The sequence below is a fragment of the Embiotoca jacksoni genome, unplaced genomic scaffold, assembly GCF_022577435.1.
Source record: "Embiotoca jacksoni isolate LCO1_2020_lvr unplaced genomic scaffold, fEmbJac1.0.p SCAF_29, whole genome shotgun sequence".
NCBI lineage: Eukaryota > Metazoa > Chordata > Actinopteri > Embiotocidae > Embiotoca > Embiotoca jacksoni.
In genome coordinates, this window is record NW_027185380.1 from 2,220,176 (window position 1) to 2,240,973 (window position 20,798).

At 39.2% G+C, this 20,798-nt stretch overlaps 3 protein-coding genes across 5 annotated transcripts in view; 1 reads left to right on the forward strand and 2 right to left on the reverse strand.

Moving 5' to 3' along the window:
* The window catches only part of rngtt (RNA guanylyltransferase and 5'-phosphatase), a 78,595-nt gene extending 77,533 nt beyond the window's left edge, over positions 1-1,062 (reverse strand). The window contains exon 1 of the mRNA XM_069161777.1: positions 612-1,062. Coding sequence (XP_069017878.1) covers positions 612-675 — 64 coding nt within the window. The 5' untranslated portion in view covers positions 676-1,062. The remainder of the gene's footprint in view (positions 1-611) is intronic.
* Positions 1,063-1,555: 493 nt separating this feature from the next.
* Positions 1,556-16,235, reverse strand: LOC138205564 (interleukin-6 receptor subunit beta-like). Of its 2 annotated transcripts, none has more exons than XM_069161609.1 (16): positions 16,069-16,235; positions 11,878-12,141; positions 11,109-11,238; positions 10,821-10,999; positions 10,618-10,730; positions 9,672-9,701; positions 8,763-8,898; positions 8,445-8,527; positions 8,082-8,298; positions 7,783-7,947; positions 7,100-7,201; positions 6,871-7,014; positions 6,523-6,663; positions 3,431-3,515; positions 3,194-3,275; positions 1,556-2,474 (listed from the first exon to the last, which is right to left on the reverse strand). In XM_069161609.1, exons 2-16 carry the CDS (start codon positions 12,089-12,091, stop codon positions 2,079-2,081), a joined length of 2,217 nt encoding a protein of 738 aa, XP_069017710.1. In that variant the 5' UTR covers positions 12,092-12,141; positions 16,069-16,235; the 3' UTR covers positions 1,556-2,078. The 2 variants fall into 2 exon arrangements, with proteins under 2 accessions (XP_069017710.1, XP_069017709.1); XM_069161608.1 differs by having other exon boundaries at positions 15,919-16,235.
* Positions 16,236-16,907: 672 nt separating this feature from the next.
* Positions 16,908-20,307, forward strand: rdh14b (retinol dehydrogenase 14b). Of its 2 annotated transcripts, none has more exons than XM_069161737.1 (2): positions 16,908-17,479; positions 18,635-20,307. In XM_069161737.1, exons 1-2 carry the CDS (start codon positions 17,126-17,128, stop codon positions 19,250-19,252), a joined length of 972 nt encoding a protein of 323 aa, XP_069017838.1. In that variant the 5' UTR covers positions 16,908-17,125; the 3' UTR covers positions 19,253-20,307. The 2 variants fall into 2 exon arrangements, with proteins under 2 accessions (XP_069017838.1, XP_069017839.1); XM_069161738.1 differs by having other exon boundaries at positions 18,638-20,307.
* Positions 20,308-20,798: the final 491 nt, after the last annotated feature.

Consider the following 20,798-nt stretch of genomic DNA (forward strand, 5'->3'; position numbering starts at 1 on the left):
TTTTGTTTTTGTTTTTGTTCGAAATTAAAGTAACGCTGAAAGCGAACATAAAAATAAAAAAATAATAAAATAAAAAAAAACACGCACGTCTGCGAAAAGCTGAGCTTTTCGTCAGTCCGTTAGCCGCAGGTGCCGCGTTAGCGAAACAACGCGCGCCGGAATAGTGTTGTGCCAGCTTCCGTTTAAAAATATAGCAAATTAAGTTGGCCTCCGCGTAAATAGTACAAAAAAATAAAAACTCATTAAAATATAACGAATGAATAAACTCGTCGGTGTTATCGGTCGACTTCGGCGATTCAGTTCACTCCAAAAAACAATTTAATTTAAGCGCACTTTTCATTTAAGACTCTACTGCTCGCTTTCATTGATGCTAGCCTTGCTATTTTTTTTTTTGTTGGTATGAATGAAAACGAGCCATTATCTCCTTGATATCCTGATATCCTGCTTTTGAGGTTTTTTTGGGAGGAAATTGGACAGCGAATCTTAACGTTTCAAAGAATACAGGAAGTTTTTTGTTTTGTTTTGTTTTTCCCATCGTGTTGTGCAGCAGAGATAAAGAGCCCTTAAGCTGTTAGCAACAGCGCGACCTGATTTAAGGTGAATCAACTCACCGGCCACAGGTTGTCCTCTTCTGGGACAAGTGCGCCATCGAGGAGGGGCTCCGGTGTGTGACATGTTCAGAAAGAGCTTGGTGATAACTAAAGTCCCTTCGTATCACCAGCGAGCCGGAGGCTTGATGCGCTGCCGCGTCCCTCCCCCTCTCTCTCACGCTCCGGACCTCGGGTAGTCGTTCACTCGAGCACCGGGGACTCGAGGCCCTCCCGCTGCTGATTCAGGAGAATCATCCAACAACTTTAAGCCCGGTCAACCTTCTGACGGGCCGGCGGACATTTACCCCCAAACATCGGCTGTCACGACTCGCTTGCGGCTCCGCGACCGGAAGATGCTGCTGTCTTCGTTGTTTGTTTCCCTTAAATCCGAGATTGTTAGCAATTTGCTAGCATAACATCAGTAATCTCTAAATGAGCTAGCTAGCTTCAGCTAAACTAGCTTTACGTTCTTCTTCTTCTTGTTCATAGCTGTAGTTCAAAATCATTTCCTGTGTCGCACTGCCACCTATTGGTACGTACGAGAAAGTGCATACAACTACAAATTCATCTGCAGGCTGTCTTTGTCTTCAAAACATTTAAAAAGAATATTGATGCATGATTTTTGTGTGTGTGTGTGTGTGTGTGTGTGTGTGTGTGTGTGTGTGTGTGTGTGTGTGTGTGTGTGTGTGAATTTAGCTTTGATGATTAGTTTTATTTACGTTGACGCCACTCCAGCCTTACTAGTTTTAACATTAGTAAAAGCTAGGGTCGCCCACTGATCGTAAGGTTCAATTCTTGGGTGAACCACAAGGTTGAAGTGGTCAAGACACCCCAGTGTGAATGGGTGAATTGTAAAGCACACTGATACCACTGAGGTAAAAAGGCACTACATAAATGCATACCATTTACTTGTGTAGAGTTCATGTCGTTACATGTGACACAACATCATAAAAGAAAAACTGCAATGAGTCTACAGCATGTTTACTACTGTGAAAACAAACAGGAAACAACAGGAAATATTATTATAATACATAGCTAATATCATATTTACAGAATACTATAATACAGACTTTACATGTGCATTTTGCATTAATTCAGAGTCTGCTCCATAATGTGGGCACCAGTTTCACTGCAAAACAAAACTCACTGTTTAGAGTACTAAGTATAGGGAACACTGGGTCCACATATCATCCTGAATTCCTTAGTTCTTTTTAACCAGTTTGCGTAAAATGAGACCAAAACTGTTGCTTGAGGGTTACACAGTTAAAGACAATAAGTGGACAGAATAAAGCAGACATACATTGTTTTGCTATAAGCATTACATTTGTACAAAAAAAAAGGGTAGACAGATGCAAAAATCACTTTTATTTACACTATATATAAGATTTAAATATAATGCCATACCCTGTCATTGAAATCCTTGAGAAATTTAAACCACGTCTGCTATATTTAGAGCTAAATGACTTATCTCGACTCAAGGAATTACCCTCACCTGCTCTGGCCTTGTTCAAACATGTCCAAAGAAACATATATAGTCTCCAGCGCTGTCTTTCCTTGTTGTTTTACCGAAATATAGTTTGACTGTTTACTCATGCTGGAAACAGGAGTTTCCACAGAACTCTGACTTCGATACGGATTGACTGGGCTGTTGTCTGAGGAAAGGAGGGCTGCGGATTCACTAGAAGAAGAAGGACTATTTGTTTCTACTGGTTCAACTAGTCTATCATCCTCTATATCTGGAGCCAGAACAATGGCTGAGTCAGAGTTTTCGTCTGCGGCTGGGTCACAAGTCCAAGCCAGTGAAGGGGTGGAAGCTCTGTGAGTTTCCTCGGTGTAAACTCTGTCACAAGAGCCTTCAGACGGATTACTGAAGGGGCACACTTCCTATAAACACACACACACACACACACACACACACACACACACACACACAGAAAGGTGAACAAACTCTACTAATTTCAGAGTAGAGAAGTTAAACAAAAATGATGCAGATTAAATTATTAGACAGTACATTTCAAATGTGAAAAAAATGTAGGCCCACCTAACTTCATTACATATAATTAGATATGAATGAAAATTTGAGCAGATTAATTAATTTGATGATCTTCTTGATTAATCAACAGGTCTTTTTCTGTAAAGTGATGAAAATAGAGTAATATGTGCACTATAATTCATCAGAGTTATAAGTGACATCTTTAATTGGCTTGTTTTGTCTGAACAGCAGCAACAACAAAAAACGACATTCTGTTTTTTATCATATATGACAGAGTACAATAACAAATCCTCACACCGGAGAGTCTGAATCTGAATGGAGAATCAAGCTTGATATATCAAAACATTTTTGTTGATCAACTAATCGAATAACTGACTAATCATTTCAGCTTTCATTTAGAGACAATAAACATTCAACTATAAGGAAATAAACAATGACTTTTTTGGTGCCAAGTGGGTTGTGGACACGAATCACTGCAATCTATTAACACTTTTTCATGACCCTGACCAACTTAAAGTGAAAACTGTTTAATATTTTCCCTTCTGATCACAAATAACCAATAAATGAATCGTTTCATTCCTTCAGCCACGTTAACATGGATATAGTTCACCTTTTGTTGACTCTGCGGCAGCCACGTCGCCACTGAACTGTGGCTTGGATTTGGCACCGGCTTCGCCAAAAAATTCTTCCACCTCAAAGACAGATTAAAAATAATCATTAGGAAAAATTTTAATAGATTACAACATGCCTTTTATTATTGTTGACATGGACATGTCCTTGGTTCATTGTTTTCACTTTAAATCCATTCACATCACATCATCAGTGACAATAAAAGGTTGAAACTTACTGAATAGCACAGCATAATCCAAGAGATAACACAAGAACTATGGTGATGCTTCCGCAGGCAATCATTATTGTAATGAGCCTCGGATCTGTTGAAAAGAACATAAACAATGTTGCAGCAGATTGTTGAGCATAAAAAGTGGTTCACTTCCCAGAACTGTATGAGATGCAGGCAGTGATTCACTGCCTTAAACACATTATTCTCACTGATGAGCATTTGTTGTTGTGACTAAGATTGTTATTGGTTATGATCTCAGTTTCAGCACTTTGCAGCTAATATTACAACAGCAACGCAATAATAGTGAATTTTTTGTTAATATACCATTTTTTACTCTTGGACTGTTTTCTCTTATTAGGGCCTGAGCACCGATGGTGCGAAAGCCCTATTGTTGTCCAAGAGATTATTATGATTCTCTGTAAACAACTGCATTTTTGGAGGCTTTTTCATATTCAAAAACTCATGAAAGTTGGTACAGCCGTCTTGCCCAGCGAAAAATTTGGTATTTTAGTGGAATCGCGAGTGGGCGTGGCCAAATGGCTCGCTAGCGCCCCCTAAACAGATGTCCCGGCCACTCCATTTACCTACATGCACGAAATTCGGTGGACATGTGTATCACACTTAGACGTACAAAAAAGTTACATTGCACCATTACGTCAACTCAACAGGAAGTCCGCCATTTTGAATTTAGTTGCCATTTTTGGCGATTCGCACATGTACTTTTTCAATTTCTCCAAACGTTTCAACTTCCAAAGGTCAACAACAATACAAAACTAAAAAAAAAATACAAGTCCAAAAGTCACTTTTCTTTTTCATATTTCGGACATGATAGAGTATGACACAGTGGGTTTAGAGCAGTGAGAAGTAACTTGAGGCATGCATGTCAGTTCAGAAAAAGGTCATACTCCAAAAAGTCATGAAAAGTCATCCAAAATATCCAAAGAAAAGTCATAGCATGTCGTCCAAAAAGTGACCCAAAATTCATTTTAGTATAGAATATATTGTATAGAGTATATAGTATAGAGTATAGATTATAGACTGTATAGTATACAGTATATAGTATATAGTATATAGTATATTGTATATTGTATATTGTATATTGTATATTGTATATCGTATACAGTATATAGTATAGCCAGGGCGATGCGGCTAAGTTTGATGTTTCGCCGTGACACAGGAAGTTGATGTTTAAGGTCAAACGATGCTCCAAACCTCATGAAACTTGCATCAGGCACCAACTTTCATGAGTTTTTGAAGATGTTAAAGCTGCTAAAAAAAAAAGCCTTTTTTTTTTTTTTTTTTTTTTTTTTAAAAGAAGAATATGGAACAACATCGAGAAAAAAAAATAAAACTGTAAGCAGGAATATCCCGACCCTCGTGTGCTGCACGTCGGGGAGCCAGCGGCCCCGACCCGCTGGATCCCCGATGTGAAGCTGCGAGGGCCCGTATATCATTGCTTGCAGTTTTAATTCAGGTATATTTTGTTTACATCACACTGATGGACAAGGACAAACCAATCCTTATTAAACTTTTATTTTACTGAGGTTTCACCTTTTCACATCTTCTGGTAATTCATGATTCCCCTTTATTTTCCCAGATCTCAAATCAGTAAATCTCAGTTTGCAGCTGTTGACATGGACTCCGAGATACTTCTTAGTCTGCTAAGAAAAATTTAAAAAACGGTCCCTTTTTAATGGCCTTTGCTGGAAAGCACACAGATCTTGGATCAAGACCACAAATACTCTCTCCCCAAAGGAAAACAAATAAAATGGCTGCAAAAGTGAAGCAACTGCTGCTTATCAGGCTTGAAGTGCCAAAGAATGCATACCACACATGATGATGAAGCTGAGGCATCTGTTTGAGTTATGGCCATTCACCAAATGCCAAAATTAAGGTTTTATCCTTTTGATTCCATCAATAAATATCAGTGTTGTATTTGGAGTGTGAAGCGAAGGTAAACACTGCGCAGTGCCAAACTGCTCCGAGGCTCATCATGAATTCATACAACAATCACTCCTGGGGGTCAACTCATTGACACACGTCCCCAGGCCGTAATTGTTGGTCTGTGAGTTTCCTTCACCCCACTTGATCCCTCTTGTTTCAGAGACACGGGCAGCTTCAGTCATTTTGAAGAACCGTTAGCAAATGATCACGTAATGGCACCAAGCAGCAACCAACCGTGACGTCACCCATTGGTTTTGATAACTGCCGTTCTGAAGCCTCGAGTTCAGTATATTGGCCGTCGCCATCTTGTTATTTTGGTGCCGGAAGTGACCATATTTGGACAAGATGGGGAGGAGCAAGCAGTGGATCTAATTCAAGTTGATTGGTACCTGAGGACACAACGCCCCGCCCACCGATAGCAGAAACCTGACTGCACCACAAGCCTGTAAATCAAACAGACACGCCACCAAAAATGCTGCTTTTTGAGGCCTAATATCTAATTAATGATGGAATTATTTTCCAGTGGACCACCAGCAAACTAATAAGAAGAAGTGACTTTGGCAAATAACACCATAATGACTTGTGGAAAGAATTTATTGACTTTGTATTTCATGAGAGAAGTTGAATGAGAGTCTATCGAGCCAGAGCCTTTTTGTAGCCATCCCTAGTGGCACTCGGTGGTATTGCATTTTAAGGCACGTCCGCCTTGGCCTCATCTTTCAGACCCGGAAGTTATATCCCCTTTTACAGTGTATTGGGACAGGGGCCAAAAGCAATGTCTGCACTTCTTTAATTTATTGTTTCAAGAAGTTCTGAGATCAAAACCATCCTCTTGAACACATTCAGGATCTCAACATTTCAACTTTTGCACTACGCTGGTGCCACAGTAGAGGATACAAGTGTTTGGCTGCCCCTTTCTAAGCCTAGAGAGTCCTCAGAGGGTGACGACTGTGTGAAATTGAATGGTCACGGTTGTACCTCTGGTTCTACGAGCACAGAACTTCTAATCTTGTCAAACTGTTGCTAGTCAGAAGGACAAGTATGCAAATTTCTGGTATTGAATCCTGACAGAGGGCTGCACTTGTTCTATAGGATCAGGGTTAAACATTGTGTCAAATGTGTGTCTCTTAACAGTCCTCAACCACTATACTCACCAAATCGTTTGGTTGTAAATAACCTTTCACTGCTTTTGATAGTTTCAGTAAACCCCGTGCCCTCGACATAGACGTGGTATTGGGTGACTGGATGCAGATTTTCCAAAATGACGTCGTGCTTGTTGCTGTCTACAGGAACAACTAGAAAAAAAATCCATCACAGAAATATCATGAACATAGGGTGAAATGGAAATGTGCAAGCTTCACACAAGTGAAGTCGTGGCAGCCTGTTCCAGCAGCTCCCCCTCGGGATGCTGCTGTAGCAAAAGAATTTCCCCTCGGGGATTAATAGAGTACAATAAAAAAAAATAAAAAATAAAAAAAAATAAAAAAGTCTGGTGGACTTACTGTTCCGTGGTTCTTTCCCTGTCCAGTAGAAGACAGTGTAGTTGATAGCGTTACCATTGCATGCATCCGCTGACTTTGTCTCCCAGATCACGTTGGCACTCTTGTCGTAAGCTTTAACATCAATGATGGCAACATTGAATGCATCTGTAGGGACCAATTTTTTTTTTTTAATTCAGATTGATATAACATGAGAAAAATACTGTTTAATTTAAGGATCTGAATGTTGTACCTCCAAAACTGGAGCAGATCTGAAGGGCTTGTGTGCCTTGACCTGTCCTGTCATCGAAGAGGGGAGTTACTGTGATACTGTACAGCTTCTTATCCAGGAGGTCTGCAAGAAAGGGAAGACTGGTCTGAAAATATATGACAGCGAAGTGATTGTTGCAACATATTAAATCCATAATTCTCCTTATATTATTGTTCCTGTTCAGCTTTTGAGCCACAATAAATCATTGTGTTGACATGACTAATACGGTAGGAAAAAAGAAAAACTAAATTTTCTGCATAAATTTGAATAAAAAAAAAAAAATCGATTTGTGCAGTACTTGAGTTAATATACTCATTTTACCTCTGTTCTTTTGTTTAATTGCAGCGAATTAAGCAGGAAAGCAACAGAGCAGACTGCAGCATATCATGACTCACAGTTCTCAGAAACATTTTTAAAATGATAAGCTCTTTCTGGCAAATGCATTACAGAGCCGCCAGTTCCACCAGTGGGTCCATTACTTACCACACCCAGACAATGAAACACAAGATGCAAACAGATCTGATTGTAAAACAAGTTAAGTCATAACCCATAGCTCTGCATGGATTCGAAAATGACTCAGATTTCCCCCACAATGCAAAACTTACTCAGAATCCATCTTACTATCTGTCAACCATGTGTCATTTCATTCCCGCTCTGTAACCCACCAAACAGTGTTGCATTAGTGTGTTTGCTCTCCTTCCAATAGTATTGATTTCCATCGTGGCTCCAGTCAATCATGTAACCACTGACAGGCTGAACAGGAGCCTTCCAGCTGACCAGAATAACACCTTTGTGGGCTGACGTCTGAATATCTGTAACCTGAGGGAGGCCTGCGGATGAGATCAAGTGAAAAGCTCAATACCAGATCACTAACATGCATCAGGGCAAAGCATTGTTCCATTTGAATGACACATAAATTATGGTTACCCATTAAAAATGCAAAATCAATAGCATTAAAACTCACTCTCTCCAACGGCTGGAACATAAACAGAGTCCTCTTTAAGCAGGACTTCATTGTGGAAGAGTGTCAGATTTATTCTGTGTGCATCTTGGTTCACTTCAACGTTATAAGTTGAATTGCCATATGGAATATTAGTAGAATTCACTCCAGTCATTTGCTCTTTGTAGGGAGCCTGTGTGATAGTGTAGGTAAGCGTGTCCTCACATGTTGAAGGAATACCCTGTGTGGATAGATTGAAGAGATAAAGAAGCAATGTGAGTAGCAAGTGTCTTGGGAAATAAACAGATACAAAGTTAAATTATTAGTTTAGAAATAAAGAAATGAAAAAATATGCTGTAGTAAGGCAGCAAAGAGATGCTTCCTTACCTTCCACATGGCATAAACTTTTCTAACTCCACTTTTTTCCAATTCAGCCACCTTCCTCCACAGACGTAGCTTGACATGACTCCCTGTAAAAGGTTAAAATGTGTTTATTTTGGTGTTTTTTCCTGCACCAAATTATCAAAGATGTCATCCTTAACTTCATAGTTCTGATGGTTAATGGTCCTAAATGGTTTTAAATGGAGATGTCATGGCTTTATTTATGCAGTAAAGAACTAATGTTTATTCTCAGTAACAGTTAAGCGGTCAATGTGATTCCTTGGAATGATTGTAAAATTTAGAGTAGGCACAGATTATTCTTACTGTTGAGTTTGGTCAGAACTGTCTCCTCTTTGCTCCAGTCGCTCGGGGGAGCCTTGTCTAAAGCACAGCGGACAGCAAATGTATAGTTGATGCAGGATTCTACTTCTTCAATGGGGATGGAGTTATTGAACACCCACTACAGGAAAAACAAAAGATTTCCATTACAAACATTCATTTAAATTATAGTGTATTCCCAGAACCACAAGGCTGGAAAATGGCCCATGACTGTCAAATCAGTGCTGTCATGGAAAATGTCATGCTTTGATGAGATTTCACAACTTAAGTTTTGTTGGTGTAGGATTCTTTACCTATGAAAAGGTGTGTCACCTTTGAGCCTGTCTAGTCTTCAGCGTTATTGGCAAAAACATTGTTTTTTTCAGCTTTTCATTTTAAGTAAGAGCTATAAAGACACAAATGTTGACACGCTGCCAGTAGCAGTTAGGTTTCAGCTTAACACTTTGTTGTCACCCTCACAGTTCAGCAGCAGCTCCAGTTCACGTTATGAATCACTCAGAAACAGCGATGTCATGGGAGGGGGGGAACGAAAACTGGGACAATTCTCACCACAGGAATGGTAAATAAATGATAATTATAAACCCATTTTTCCTCAAACTAAGGTAGGTATGGAGATTTAAATACACACTAATCATTCAACTCAAATACTTTTCCTCACAATGAAATGTGAATTGTCTGCAAAAAACTCAAACCAGAGATATTTGGCAGGGGTCTTCACTCTCCCGAGTACTGTTCTAGTATGACATACGTTCCTTTTTCTGTGATCCATTTGAGGCTATTGTGCTGAGCATTCATCAGCTATAAACAATCACTTCATAATAGTTTAGAAATCCTTGTAAAGCAAAAATGAATTCCCATCTAGCTGAGACAAAGAAGAAAAAAAAGTTTCCTCACTTCAGTAGTTTTTTCAGTGGCGGATGAATTCTGGAACAGAAAAGGTAAACAGAAAAGGCCATGAGCCATGAGTGGTATTTACATTTTCATTGGGAACAACAAAGATGAACAAACAGTTTTAACATTTATTTGAGCGATGCCTGAGCACATCCATTCAGAGCTTCTGACATGGTTGTAAACTTATACATCTACATCAAACTACAGCAATGTATGAAGGATTTTTTTTTTTTTACACATTTTTTGAAGTTCAAGATTTTACACTTTGGAACATTTACACTTTCGGGCAATTTAGAGTGGCCAATGAATTGAATGAATGAATTGAATGAATGAATGAATGAATTTGTGGGAACTGGAAGACCTGAAGAAAATAGCCAGAATCGGGGAGAAAATGTCAAATTATTGCAATATTAATGTCTCCAGTAAAAAGTATCTGTTGACTTGCTTTGAGTGAGGCAGGTAAAGTCCGCTCAGTTGTCTCCGTTGTTTGTGGATTTCTTTTTTTCAACCTCTCTGGTTTCCTTAAACCAGTGATGCAGTGGTGGGATTTTTTTTTCCAAGCTGAAGGCTTTTTTTTGTTTTTTATTTCTGGGAGGGTTTGCTCAGACACCTCAGCCACAATGCAGGGGAAGGTTATAAAAAAAATATATCAAAGCCTCCAGCTCGCAATTTTCACCATCTAAAACATTATTGAGGAATTGCAGTGAGGTGAACTGTGGAAGAGCTCGAAGAGACGTCCAGAAAAAATTCCACATATGGACCATAGGGAGGACAGTTGCTGCACATCATAGACAAGTTGACTACTGGTCTTGGCAGATGTCGGTGCCCTGCGATTGACCTTGCAGTCTGATTTGCTGTCACCATCATTGAAATTTTGTTTTTTAGTTGGTTTTCCAGTTTATACTTCTGTGGCCAACGTCTGTCTTCGGGTTATCAAAGAGGGACATACCTGGCTGTATCTGACTTGACAGTAACCCTTCATTGAGGGAAGTGATCGTATCCACGCAACCAACACATGATCATGGGACGCAGTTACTGTTATCTTTGGGTGGATAATTTTCACTGTGGGAACATAATCATGGCAGCAGCATTATTTCACAAACAAGTCATTAGGAAATATAGTTATAAAAAAATTTGATTTATATCACTTACATATGTGGTATGGACTAAATTCCAGAGGGTCGGACACAACCTCCATAGTATCAGTTGTAGCTGTCACAGTAACAGTGTAATTTTTCTCCATAAGTATCATAGCAGATCGATCGATATCTTTGAATTGGCATGTTTTTACTTCTGAGTTGCAGAAGTTCCTCAAGGAATTGGATTCAGAACTGAAAGCAAAACATGTTTTCAATAAATACATAAATAATAGCATGACAAAGAAATATTTCTGTATTGATTCTTTTTTTTTTTTTTTTAAGTAGAAAACACAAAGCCTACCATTTTACAGTGTATTTTACTTTCAATGAAGGATTAATCTGATGCTCCCATTTGCATGTGAGGTGCTCTGGTGCACCACTGAACTCTTGGTTGTCAAAACCCAAGGTGCATGATATGTTTGTGGGTTTTGCTGTGAAAACAAAAGCAAGTAATACTAATTTGATACATCACCTAAAAAATTATTATTCAACAAAATATACTTAAGTTCACTTAGGTAACTGATGCCTAGAGAGGCTATTTCACGCTTTGCTGTGATACTGGGTTGGATAGTCATATTGAATATGCTCTTACTCCAACGCTGCACTATGTGGAATTGATGAGTTATTTATAAAAACATATTTTAGTTTGTTTACTTGTTTTTTAAAAAGAGAGAAAACTGAAACCAAGGCTGCACTAAGTGGAGATGTGCTTTAAAAAACTGCTTTCATTCAGTTTACTTTGTAATTTTGTAAAAAATAAATAAAAAGAATATAACAACGGCTAGAATAGAACATGCATTTCTTGATGCATTACAGACCTATTAAACTGTCAAACATGTACAGTATATGGGAATGACTTTTGTCATTTAAATTTTATTGAAGTTGACACTGTTGTATTGTCTGTGAAAATAAAGTATTGAATTGGGACTCAGTATCAGCAGATAGACCAATTCAATATTAAATGAAGTAGATCGGGGGCAAAAACAACTTGATCAGTACATCCCTACGAGTAACCAATGTCATTGATTGCATTTTACTGGCAACATTAACAGCCACATTAATCGTCTTACAGTACGTTCTGATGATGGTGCCTCCAACGACTTGTTGATTTTTTGCACTGTAACACTGCAGTATCGCACTGTTGTGAGTGAAGTTGCGAAGTGACAGCACTGTGTGTGTGGAGTTGATCTTGTTTGACAGGTTTTCATCGATGGGTATGTTGTTCAGTGTCCAGAAAATGTTGCCCTTTACACACTGGCACACTATCTCTGCTGTGGATCCCATTTCAATGTACGGATCGCTAGGGAAAACGATGCAGCGGTTGTCATGCTGGCCTGCAGGAAATTATAAGATTATTAATCAAACGCAGCAAATACTGTGCACAACTGGAGCCATCAAGCAATTGTCTCATTTATCGTTTTTACACTTTGTTTTTTATTGGTTGTGAATATTTTGCCCTTTTACAGGGAGGTTATGTACTGGTCATGTACTATAACCTTCCTCAAGTCCAAATCCTCCCCCATTGCTGGGTTTGGACACTGTGATAAAAAAAAAAAACAACAACAACAAAAACAGTTAAAATGGGAAGGAAATATTATTTGAGGTGGGAACAGATTTTGACACAAGACAGTTTTATTAATTTGAGCTGTACAGTCGTTGATTTTGTTACCTCGGGAGAGAGACGGGCCAGTTGTTTTCCCATCTTTCTAGTCGAAGATAAAATCATTTTCTATTGGCTGAAGCTTCATATTTATTGAACAGACATAAAAGTGTCAATATTTGTATCTAACTGTTGGTAAACTACTCCTCTATGCTACATATTTCATTAAAAAAGTAACAGTAAAAGTGCGTAGTCTCCACTCTACTTTCTGAAAGAAATAACTATTTCAAAAGTGTACACATGAAATATTACAATTTTGTTCACAATTCATCTCTTCATGGGAAAAAAAAGAAAAAAATTGAGGTAAGGTAGCTGACATTAAGCAGAAGGTTGAACATTTTGAATACAAATATAATAAAATTTGATGTCAAGAATTTAGGCAAGGGCCTAAATATTGCAATCACACAAGGAGAAACCTGCAATTATTTATCTGTCAAGAGGATGATGAACTGCAACAGTGATCTCAACAGACTCAAATAAATCTTTATAATATAAACACGGTTATGAAACACAAGGCCTCCTTCGGTGGCTTGTTCTTAAATTTGAATAACAAAGCACTCAACACCACAGCATTGTCCAGCGTGCATTCTCATGTTCATTTTCTGAACTAGAAATAGTCATTAAGCCACTACTCACTCAATCCATAATGCTTTGAAGACATGAAGAGATTTGTTTTAACTGTATTAAAATGTAAAATGCGGCATTTTCTATTACACAAACAACACGGTGTGCCCCACACACCAGTCCTAAACACTCGATTAAAATCGCCGTCCAAAACTGACCTTTACGGTCCATGTTGAATACAGTTTAATGTTTCTATTAACGGTCTCTGGCATACTAATCATTATTTCAGCTTTCAATTGCAGTCGCTTTCACATCAGACTCTTTTTTGTTTCTTTCTTTTTTCTTGATATTGGAGAAGGAGTATCTGGTTGCCTCTGAACCTCAGAGTCCAAGTTCTTGTCCCTGCTTTTGTAAATTATTACAGAACGCCTCAGGGGGGATTTACAGAGAACTGTCAGTGATATACTGCTCTTATCTTCCTCTCATGCTCTCAAGTTCAGCTGAGGAGAAACGGCAACGGGGGTCGCAAACGAGGTGCATATTCGTGCGTTTCTATTGCAGCAACAGGAAGTTCTCAGTTTGCATTAAGAGTACATTAGCACTGCAAATACAGTTTATTACAGCTGCAACAGCACAAAGAGCTCATTAGACAACTATGAGGCATCTGAACAGGAGTAAGAGCCACACTTACACTACACAGGGGACACAGTGGGCCCAGTTTGTGCCTGTCGTATATAAGAATTACAATCGAGTCACAAAGCGTAGCATCCATTTGTCTGGAATATAAATACCAAGAGATCAGAAAATCAAAAGGTCATTCAAAAACCCTTAATTTTTAGATATGTTTCTTAAACTGTATTTCCAACATGACCTATAACTATGCACTCTTTGTACAACACAAGAAAAGTAGTATTATTTTACTGTTTAAAAATTATCGTAGAAAGCAACACAATTCTATTCAAGTTTATACGTTTGGTTTTCATTCATGTGGTTGGAGAAATATCCGCAAGTTTTGTAAAAACAACCTTTTGGGTTTTTTAAATGTCTCATGTTTACTTTTAGGAAATGGGACCCTTTGGCTCTGTGACTCGAGTGTAACAATGATACATGAGAAGCAGAGACTGTGGATGGACATGAAAAACTACTGAAAGCATAACTGTAAGCGTTTTAGAAATGGTTGTCCCATCATCGTCCCCCGCCCGACCACATTTGCTGAGCCTATTGTTTCACAACAACATAACGAAAGAAAAGCTTCGACTGACTTTAGACAACGTAAACACCCATCAGCCCACTCTAAATGACTCAGAAGTGAGTATATGAGTATATCTACAACATCAGCAGCAGAGTTCAAGCTAGCCTGGCTCCACCACCAAGTGCTCACAGCTTCCATTTTATTTGTTGTGATTGTAGTCCAGAAACCCCGTTTGTATTAAGGATTGCTCAGCAACTTTGAAGGGCGGACCAATCAGCGACCAGTGGAGGTGACAACGTGCAATGACGCAGAAGTCAAGTGTTTTTTTTCTAAATGGAGTTGCAGCGGTGATGGACTTTTGCCCAAGTTGAGCGCATATTCTGGTCAATAGCAACTGGTTAAGGTCTGCTTGAATACTTTTAAAAATTAACCCTAAATCTGCACCAAGCAACGACTGGATACGATTCCCCATAAAATCCCATATATTAACGCAGGCAATTTGTTTCTGGTGACACCAGGCTGAGTGCAGGCATCTAGACTTGGCACTTTTGACAAAACTTTTGCCAAGTATAGGCAAGGCCAGAGTTTTGAGTTAAATATATTTTTTGATCATAGAACTAGTTACAAAACATAACTACTAAGGCTGTTAATATAATAATAATAATAATAATATTAATAATATTAATAATGGTAATAATAATAATAATCTTTATTTGTATAGCACCTTTCATACAAGAAATGCAGCTCATAGTGCTTCACAGCAAAATAATTACATATAGTGTTTCACATAAAAACAGATATAAAGGAACAACTAAAAATATAGAAAATAAATTAGATAAAACAGATAAAACGCGTAAGCGCGGTAGTTCAAGTGCATTGCAGGTGTAAGAGAGATTCAAGAGCATCTAGTTAAAGGCTGATGTAAAGAGATATGTTTTGAGCTTTCTTTTGAACGTATGAACTGAGCTAGCTTCTCTGATATCTACAGGTAGTTTGTTCCACAGCAAGAATAATATGCTGACTCTTATCATGACAGACCAATGGCAGATGCAAACATAAAATACAATACTTTTCATACACATTCATTGGCAAAATAAGAAAACTGCCTCAATTTAGATTATGTAGAACATGATATATTTATTTTCTTTAAAATAAAACTGTATAGTCCTTTAGTCTGTCAATAAAGCTTTCTCCTAATCAGCATCAGTGATTTGGTGATTTCCATTTTTTTTTCAGAGAGGGATCCTCAGACAAGTCACTGGACTCTTTTTGTTAAAGTACAATGATATATTAGTTTATATTTGTGTCTAGTAGTTTTATGGACACCTACAACAATGAATGTTATCAGTGACACCTGCTTTGAGAAGAAGAAGTGTTAATCTCATAAAAGCATTTAAATATCTTTTTATTTATATTCTTGAATACAAATTACGCCCTGGAAAGAATAAAACAGTGAAGATGTTGATGCATTTAATGAGCTTCAAGACCCCTCTGTATTTAAAAATAATATGAAAGCAAAATACAATTATTTGTAGCCTACATAAATTTGAAGTATTTTTAAATAAAGTACCTATAAAAGCCAGAGTGGACCTTCTGTAATGAAACCAAAACCAGAGTATGACATGGAGCTACTTTAACGTCTCACTTGTTCCGTTACAAAACACATAAAAGAGAGAGAGAAAAAAAGTGACTTACCTTTACAAATGGATGGGATTACAATGAGGACAAAAAGGACAGTATACATTCTTTCACTTTATAACCACACCTCAGAGGAATCGCCTTTTAAAATACATTTAGAGATTTGAGTAGTCCAGCTGCACCACACGATACAGCAGTCGCACTTACTGAGTCTATTATATCACACTGCCTCGCACTCACTGCATATCCTCGCCTGACATCAAGTAAGAGGAACTGAGGCAAGTCCTGAAATAAACGGGAGGTATTACTCAACTGGAAACACAGAGGAAGTGAAGAAACTCATCGGCAGAATCCAAACTTGAACTTTTGTATTTACTCCCGTAGCGACGTAAAAAGACAGATTTGATGATGCAAAAAAGCTTCCCGCTCCAAAACTATGGCGAAGATGTGAAAGACAATCCTGATTGGTTTGCAAACAAAGATCACAAATTAAAAACTATCATGACATCCTCGTCTACAGTCAAAGCTGTAATAATAAAGTGGTCCTGCCTATTATAACTATGACTTTTATGTATTTAAAAATGCTTGATTTTTCAAATTCCAAATAAATGCGACTATTTTCTGATTCCTCTTTTCATCCATGATAATAAACTGAAGATCTTCTGGTTTTTGATTGAAAACATTTTAGGCTGCACGTTGAGTTTTGGAAAACGCTGGTTGACTTTTTTTTTTCCTTTTAACCATTTTCTGACAGTTTAAAGACCAGCTCAACGATTAATTGTGAAAACAATCATCAGACTAATAAATAGACGTATTCTTCAACCAAAAGTGGATTAACTAACTCACAACCATCAAAGTTTCAATTCTTGCAGTGTTTTTTCAGTGTGGGTAAAGATTGTAGAGACGTTTGATCACCTTAGTACCCTTCTTTTGTGCTCGTATAGCGCCACCTAGTGGTTGACGCAGGTAACTTACAAAACGGGTAAACTGAACTACACCAATCGATCTAATATGATCTACAGGCGTCATTTGAAGAGCTGCAGGTTAAGACTGTAGTATAAATGTAGTGGTCGAGCTCAGTCGGGCAATAACACAAGTCGTATGTTCGTTTTTAAAATGCTTCGTCACATATACGACGTGAAATACGCAGTGGACTGCCGGTTGTTTGGGAAATGCGCGCAGCGATTACTTCCGGGGTGGGTTTTGTCACTCATAACGAACCGGGTCACCCAGCGAGCTCGTCCCAGCTGACCCGCCTGCTTTTATGTCCACGGCGGTGCTGATCGCCGCTGCAGTCGGCGGTGGGGTCCTGCTGCTTATGCGCCGTTTGTTCCCCAGTCAAAAAGCCGCCGAGTTGCTTCGCTATCCGGCCGACACTATGCGAGGGAAGACGGTCATCGTGACCGGGGCTAACAGCGGGATAGGCAAGGCCGTGGCCGGGGAGCTGCTGAGGCTCCGTGCCCGGGTGATCATGGCCTGCCGGGACCTGCGCAGCGCCGAGGAGGCGGCCCGGGATATCAGGGCGCAGGCGGGCCCGGAGCAAGGGGAGGTGGTCATCAAGCACCTGGACCTGTCCTCTCTGACGTCAGTGCGGCGGTTTTGTGAGGAAATCAAAGAGGTAAGTGTTGTGGCACCAGGAGCAGGCAGGCACGACGACGTTGGCTTTGTTTGTTCACGAGCTGCTGGGCAGTTTGTCTTCGGACAAGACAGCTGTCCAGCTCAGTCCAGCTGTTGTTATTGTCCAATACAAAGGGGGGTCGTTACAGCTAATACCCAACAGGGGTCTCTCTGGGACGTCTGGCTGCATTTCGAAATAAGAACATTTTATGTTGTAAGTCACTTTTAGTGACTTGACACAAAATCAGTAATTTGGATGCTTTACACTTTGTACAGAATACAGAATACAATTTTTTTTTTTTTTTTTACCTTTTATTTAGATGAGCAAAAACTCTCCTGAAATGGAGGGAAATATTTATATTTTATTCAACAGGTTATCGTGGCACATAATTCCTTAATTCATAAAGAGGTAATCTAATTGAATTCATAGCTTTTCAACAAATTCTGCCTTTTACAAAGTTTTACTACGTTACGTTTTTGCCCGAACTTGTCAGAAGTGTGTTTGTGAAACTGTAGTTCGGGGTGCTGATCTACTGCACACAATTATAATGAGATGCGTTTTTGTAAACTTTTTTTGTCCTTCCCGCTGGCATCCTTTTTTCCCCCCCTTCCTCTATGTCAAATAACTAAGTCATCCGTTTGTCTTTTCTTTGTCATTTGCTGACGGTGTGGTTATGTGAGGTAAGACCAAATTTGTTGTATTTCAGGATCTATTAAACTATATTACTTGTATTTACAGTGTTTGTTTAGCTGTTTGTTTAAATGTTGTGTTTTGTTATGTTTGTGAAATGGTCTGAGCTTTGGGATGTATTTATAATAACGTGAAATTAAATCAAGTCAGATAGCATCAGCACGCTCCTAAATGAAGGAATTAGAGCTTTAATAAAATTTGGTACACTGGACGGTCACATTGACACTCATACTTTGACTTGTAAGACAAATACAGAATGTATCATGTGCTATATATCAATAATTAGTGATAAATATAACAAGCAATTTTAAATTTGCTAAAAGTGTATTTACATATACATCTTTTGGAGTATTTAATAAAAATTAAAAATTAAAAAAAGTAAACTTGTGTATTTATGGGTAAAACGTATTCTAGTTAATGTTTTAAATTTGAGTCTTACCTGTTTGAAATGTCTCTCGTTGCCAGGAGGAATCTAAGATTGATGTGCTGATCAACAATGCGGGCGTCTACCAGTGTCCCTACACGAAGACAGAGGACGGGTTTGAGATGCAGCTCGGTGTGAACCACCTGGGCCACTTCCTGCTCACTCAGCTGCTGCTGGACCTCCTGAAGACTTCAGCTCCCAGCCGCATCGTCGTGGTCTCCTCCAAACTCTACAAATACGGCCACATCAACTTCGATGACCTGAACAGTGAGAATAACTACGACAAGGCCTTCTGCTACAGTCAGAGCAAGCTGGCCAACCTGCTGTTCACGCTCGAGCTGGCTCGTCAGCTCGAGGGAACGGGCGTCACAGTCAACGCTCTCACCCCGGGCATCGTGAGGACCGGGCTGGGCAGACATGTTCAAATCCCTTTCCTGGCAAAGCCACTGTTCCACCTCGCCTCGCTGGTCTTTTTCAAGAGTCCCCTGGAGGGGGCCCAGACTCCTCTCTATTTGGCCTGCTCCCCAGAGGTGGAGGGAGTGTCGGGGAAGTGTTTCGCTAACTGCAAGGAGGAGGAGCTGATGGCCAAAGCTACAGACGACCAAGCAGCCAAGAAACTGTGGGACCTAAGCATGAGGATGGTTGGACTCGCTAACTGAGCAAAGTCCACTTCTGGGGGGACTTAAGTGCTCTGGGAGCAGATAGTTAATCTCTTGCAGCCCCACAGACATCGTTTTCCAAGAGATGACTCGTGAAAAGACCCAATTGCCACCTTGGGGATAAAAACATTAAATGACTGACATATTGTGCCAGTAAAGTGTGATAATTAAGTGTCAGTGTGCGACAGTGATTTCCTCAGCGAGCTGATCTGAGATTGTGTTAATGCTTGAATTTAAAAATGTGCCTGTAAAAGTGATGGTTAGACTTTCTTCTCGATAACTCTCCAGGTTTCCCCTCGTCTCCTAAACACAATAAGAACAGGTTTTCTAGTTACAGAACATTTAAGAAGTCAGCTCGCTGAAAAAAGACAACTGTAACTCTGCATGTAAAAACACTGATTAAGACAACGTCGACAAGAACTTGTAACTCTTGACTTCCCAGAAAGACACTCATGAAGGGAGGAAACTACTTTTAGACCGTCAGTAAAGTTATGACTAAAACTTTCCTAATTTACTGAAAGCCCTGTCAGTCTGCATAAATGCATAGGTAGCACTGCTCCATACAGCAGTGACCTGACCAACATTCAAACACGCACACCGAGATCAAAGGGAGCGAATCGCCTCGTAGCGTTCATCAAAGCCGAGCTGAGCCGTCACATTTTCCTCCGACACGAGGTCACATTACTGCTTGTGCTCGGCAAATCCTCCCGAGTGGAGGGAAACGCGTATCCATTTCAGGTTCATGCTATTGTGTTTGAACGCCAAATTTGTGCACACTTTAGCATCTATTTTGCAGTGTAAAGGATGGAGGGGAGGGGAGGGGGAGGCAGCTGTTAATCTACTTTCCTCCTCCTGATATGTTTGATGTGTAAATGCTTGCTGCTGTGTTTGAAAAAACTGGAACAATCATCGTCGACGATGCAGATCGGAGAGCTGCTGCTGCACAACGGCTCCCTCCTGTGGATCACGTCAGCACGCAGGAAAGAAAGGAGATGCAGCAACACAATACCATTATAATGTGAAGTGCATAAGAATAAATAAATAAAACACTGAGAAATGACTGAATTTCCTGCGTACACCAACAGCTGACCCTTATTTCCATTATTGATATATTTGCCAGTTATTTCCAGAGTTAATCTAGTATATTTTTGACTTGTAAATTGTGAGAAAATATATTTTTTTTAAATGTCCTTTTAACTCTCCAAGTAGCTGAGAAAAATGTCAGACATGTTTGATTTGCAATTCTTTCCAACACAGAAAATCCTCAAATTTGAGATGCTGGGGTCAAGATGTGTTTGACATTTTTGTCAGCAATTATCCAAATAATTAATTACTTGACTATTTGTTTTTAGCTTTATGCCTTATTGCAGCATATTAGCCCTAAAAAAAAAAAAGAGTGCATTTTAAAAAGTCTCTGGCTCAGTTATAACAAAAATTGCATTTAAAGCAGAGATACTTTTAGGTATTTTGTCATAAAGTTTTAACGTAACAAAGAAGAGTCGATGCTGGGTCAAGTATAGTAGCAGCTCCTATTTAGTGTGTTATC

Excerpts from the sequence above, each read along its gene's own strand:
- LOC138205564 (XM_069161608.1), bottom strand. The coding sequence starts at position 15,967 with ATGTATACTGTCCTTTTTGTCCTCATTGTAATCCCATCCATTTGTAAA. Across the intron at positions 8,299-8,444 it reads AAGTTTATGCCATGTGGAAG|GGTATTCCTTCAACATGTGA; the intron begins GTAAGGAAGCAT and ends CTATCCACACAG. Across the intron at positions 7,948-8,081 it reads TGTTCCAGCCGTTGGAGAGA|GCCTCCCTCAGGTTACAGAT; the intron begins GTGAGTTTTAAT and ends TCTCATCCGCAG.
- rdh14b (XM_069161737.1), top strand. The coding sequence starts at position 17,126 with ATGTCCACGGCGGTGCTGATCGCCGCTGCAGTCGGCGGTGGGGTCCTG. Across the intron at positions 17,480-18,634 it reads TTTGTGAGGAAATCAAAGAG|GAGGAATCTAAGATTGATGT; the intron begins GTAAGTGTTGTG and ends TCTCGTTGCCAG.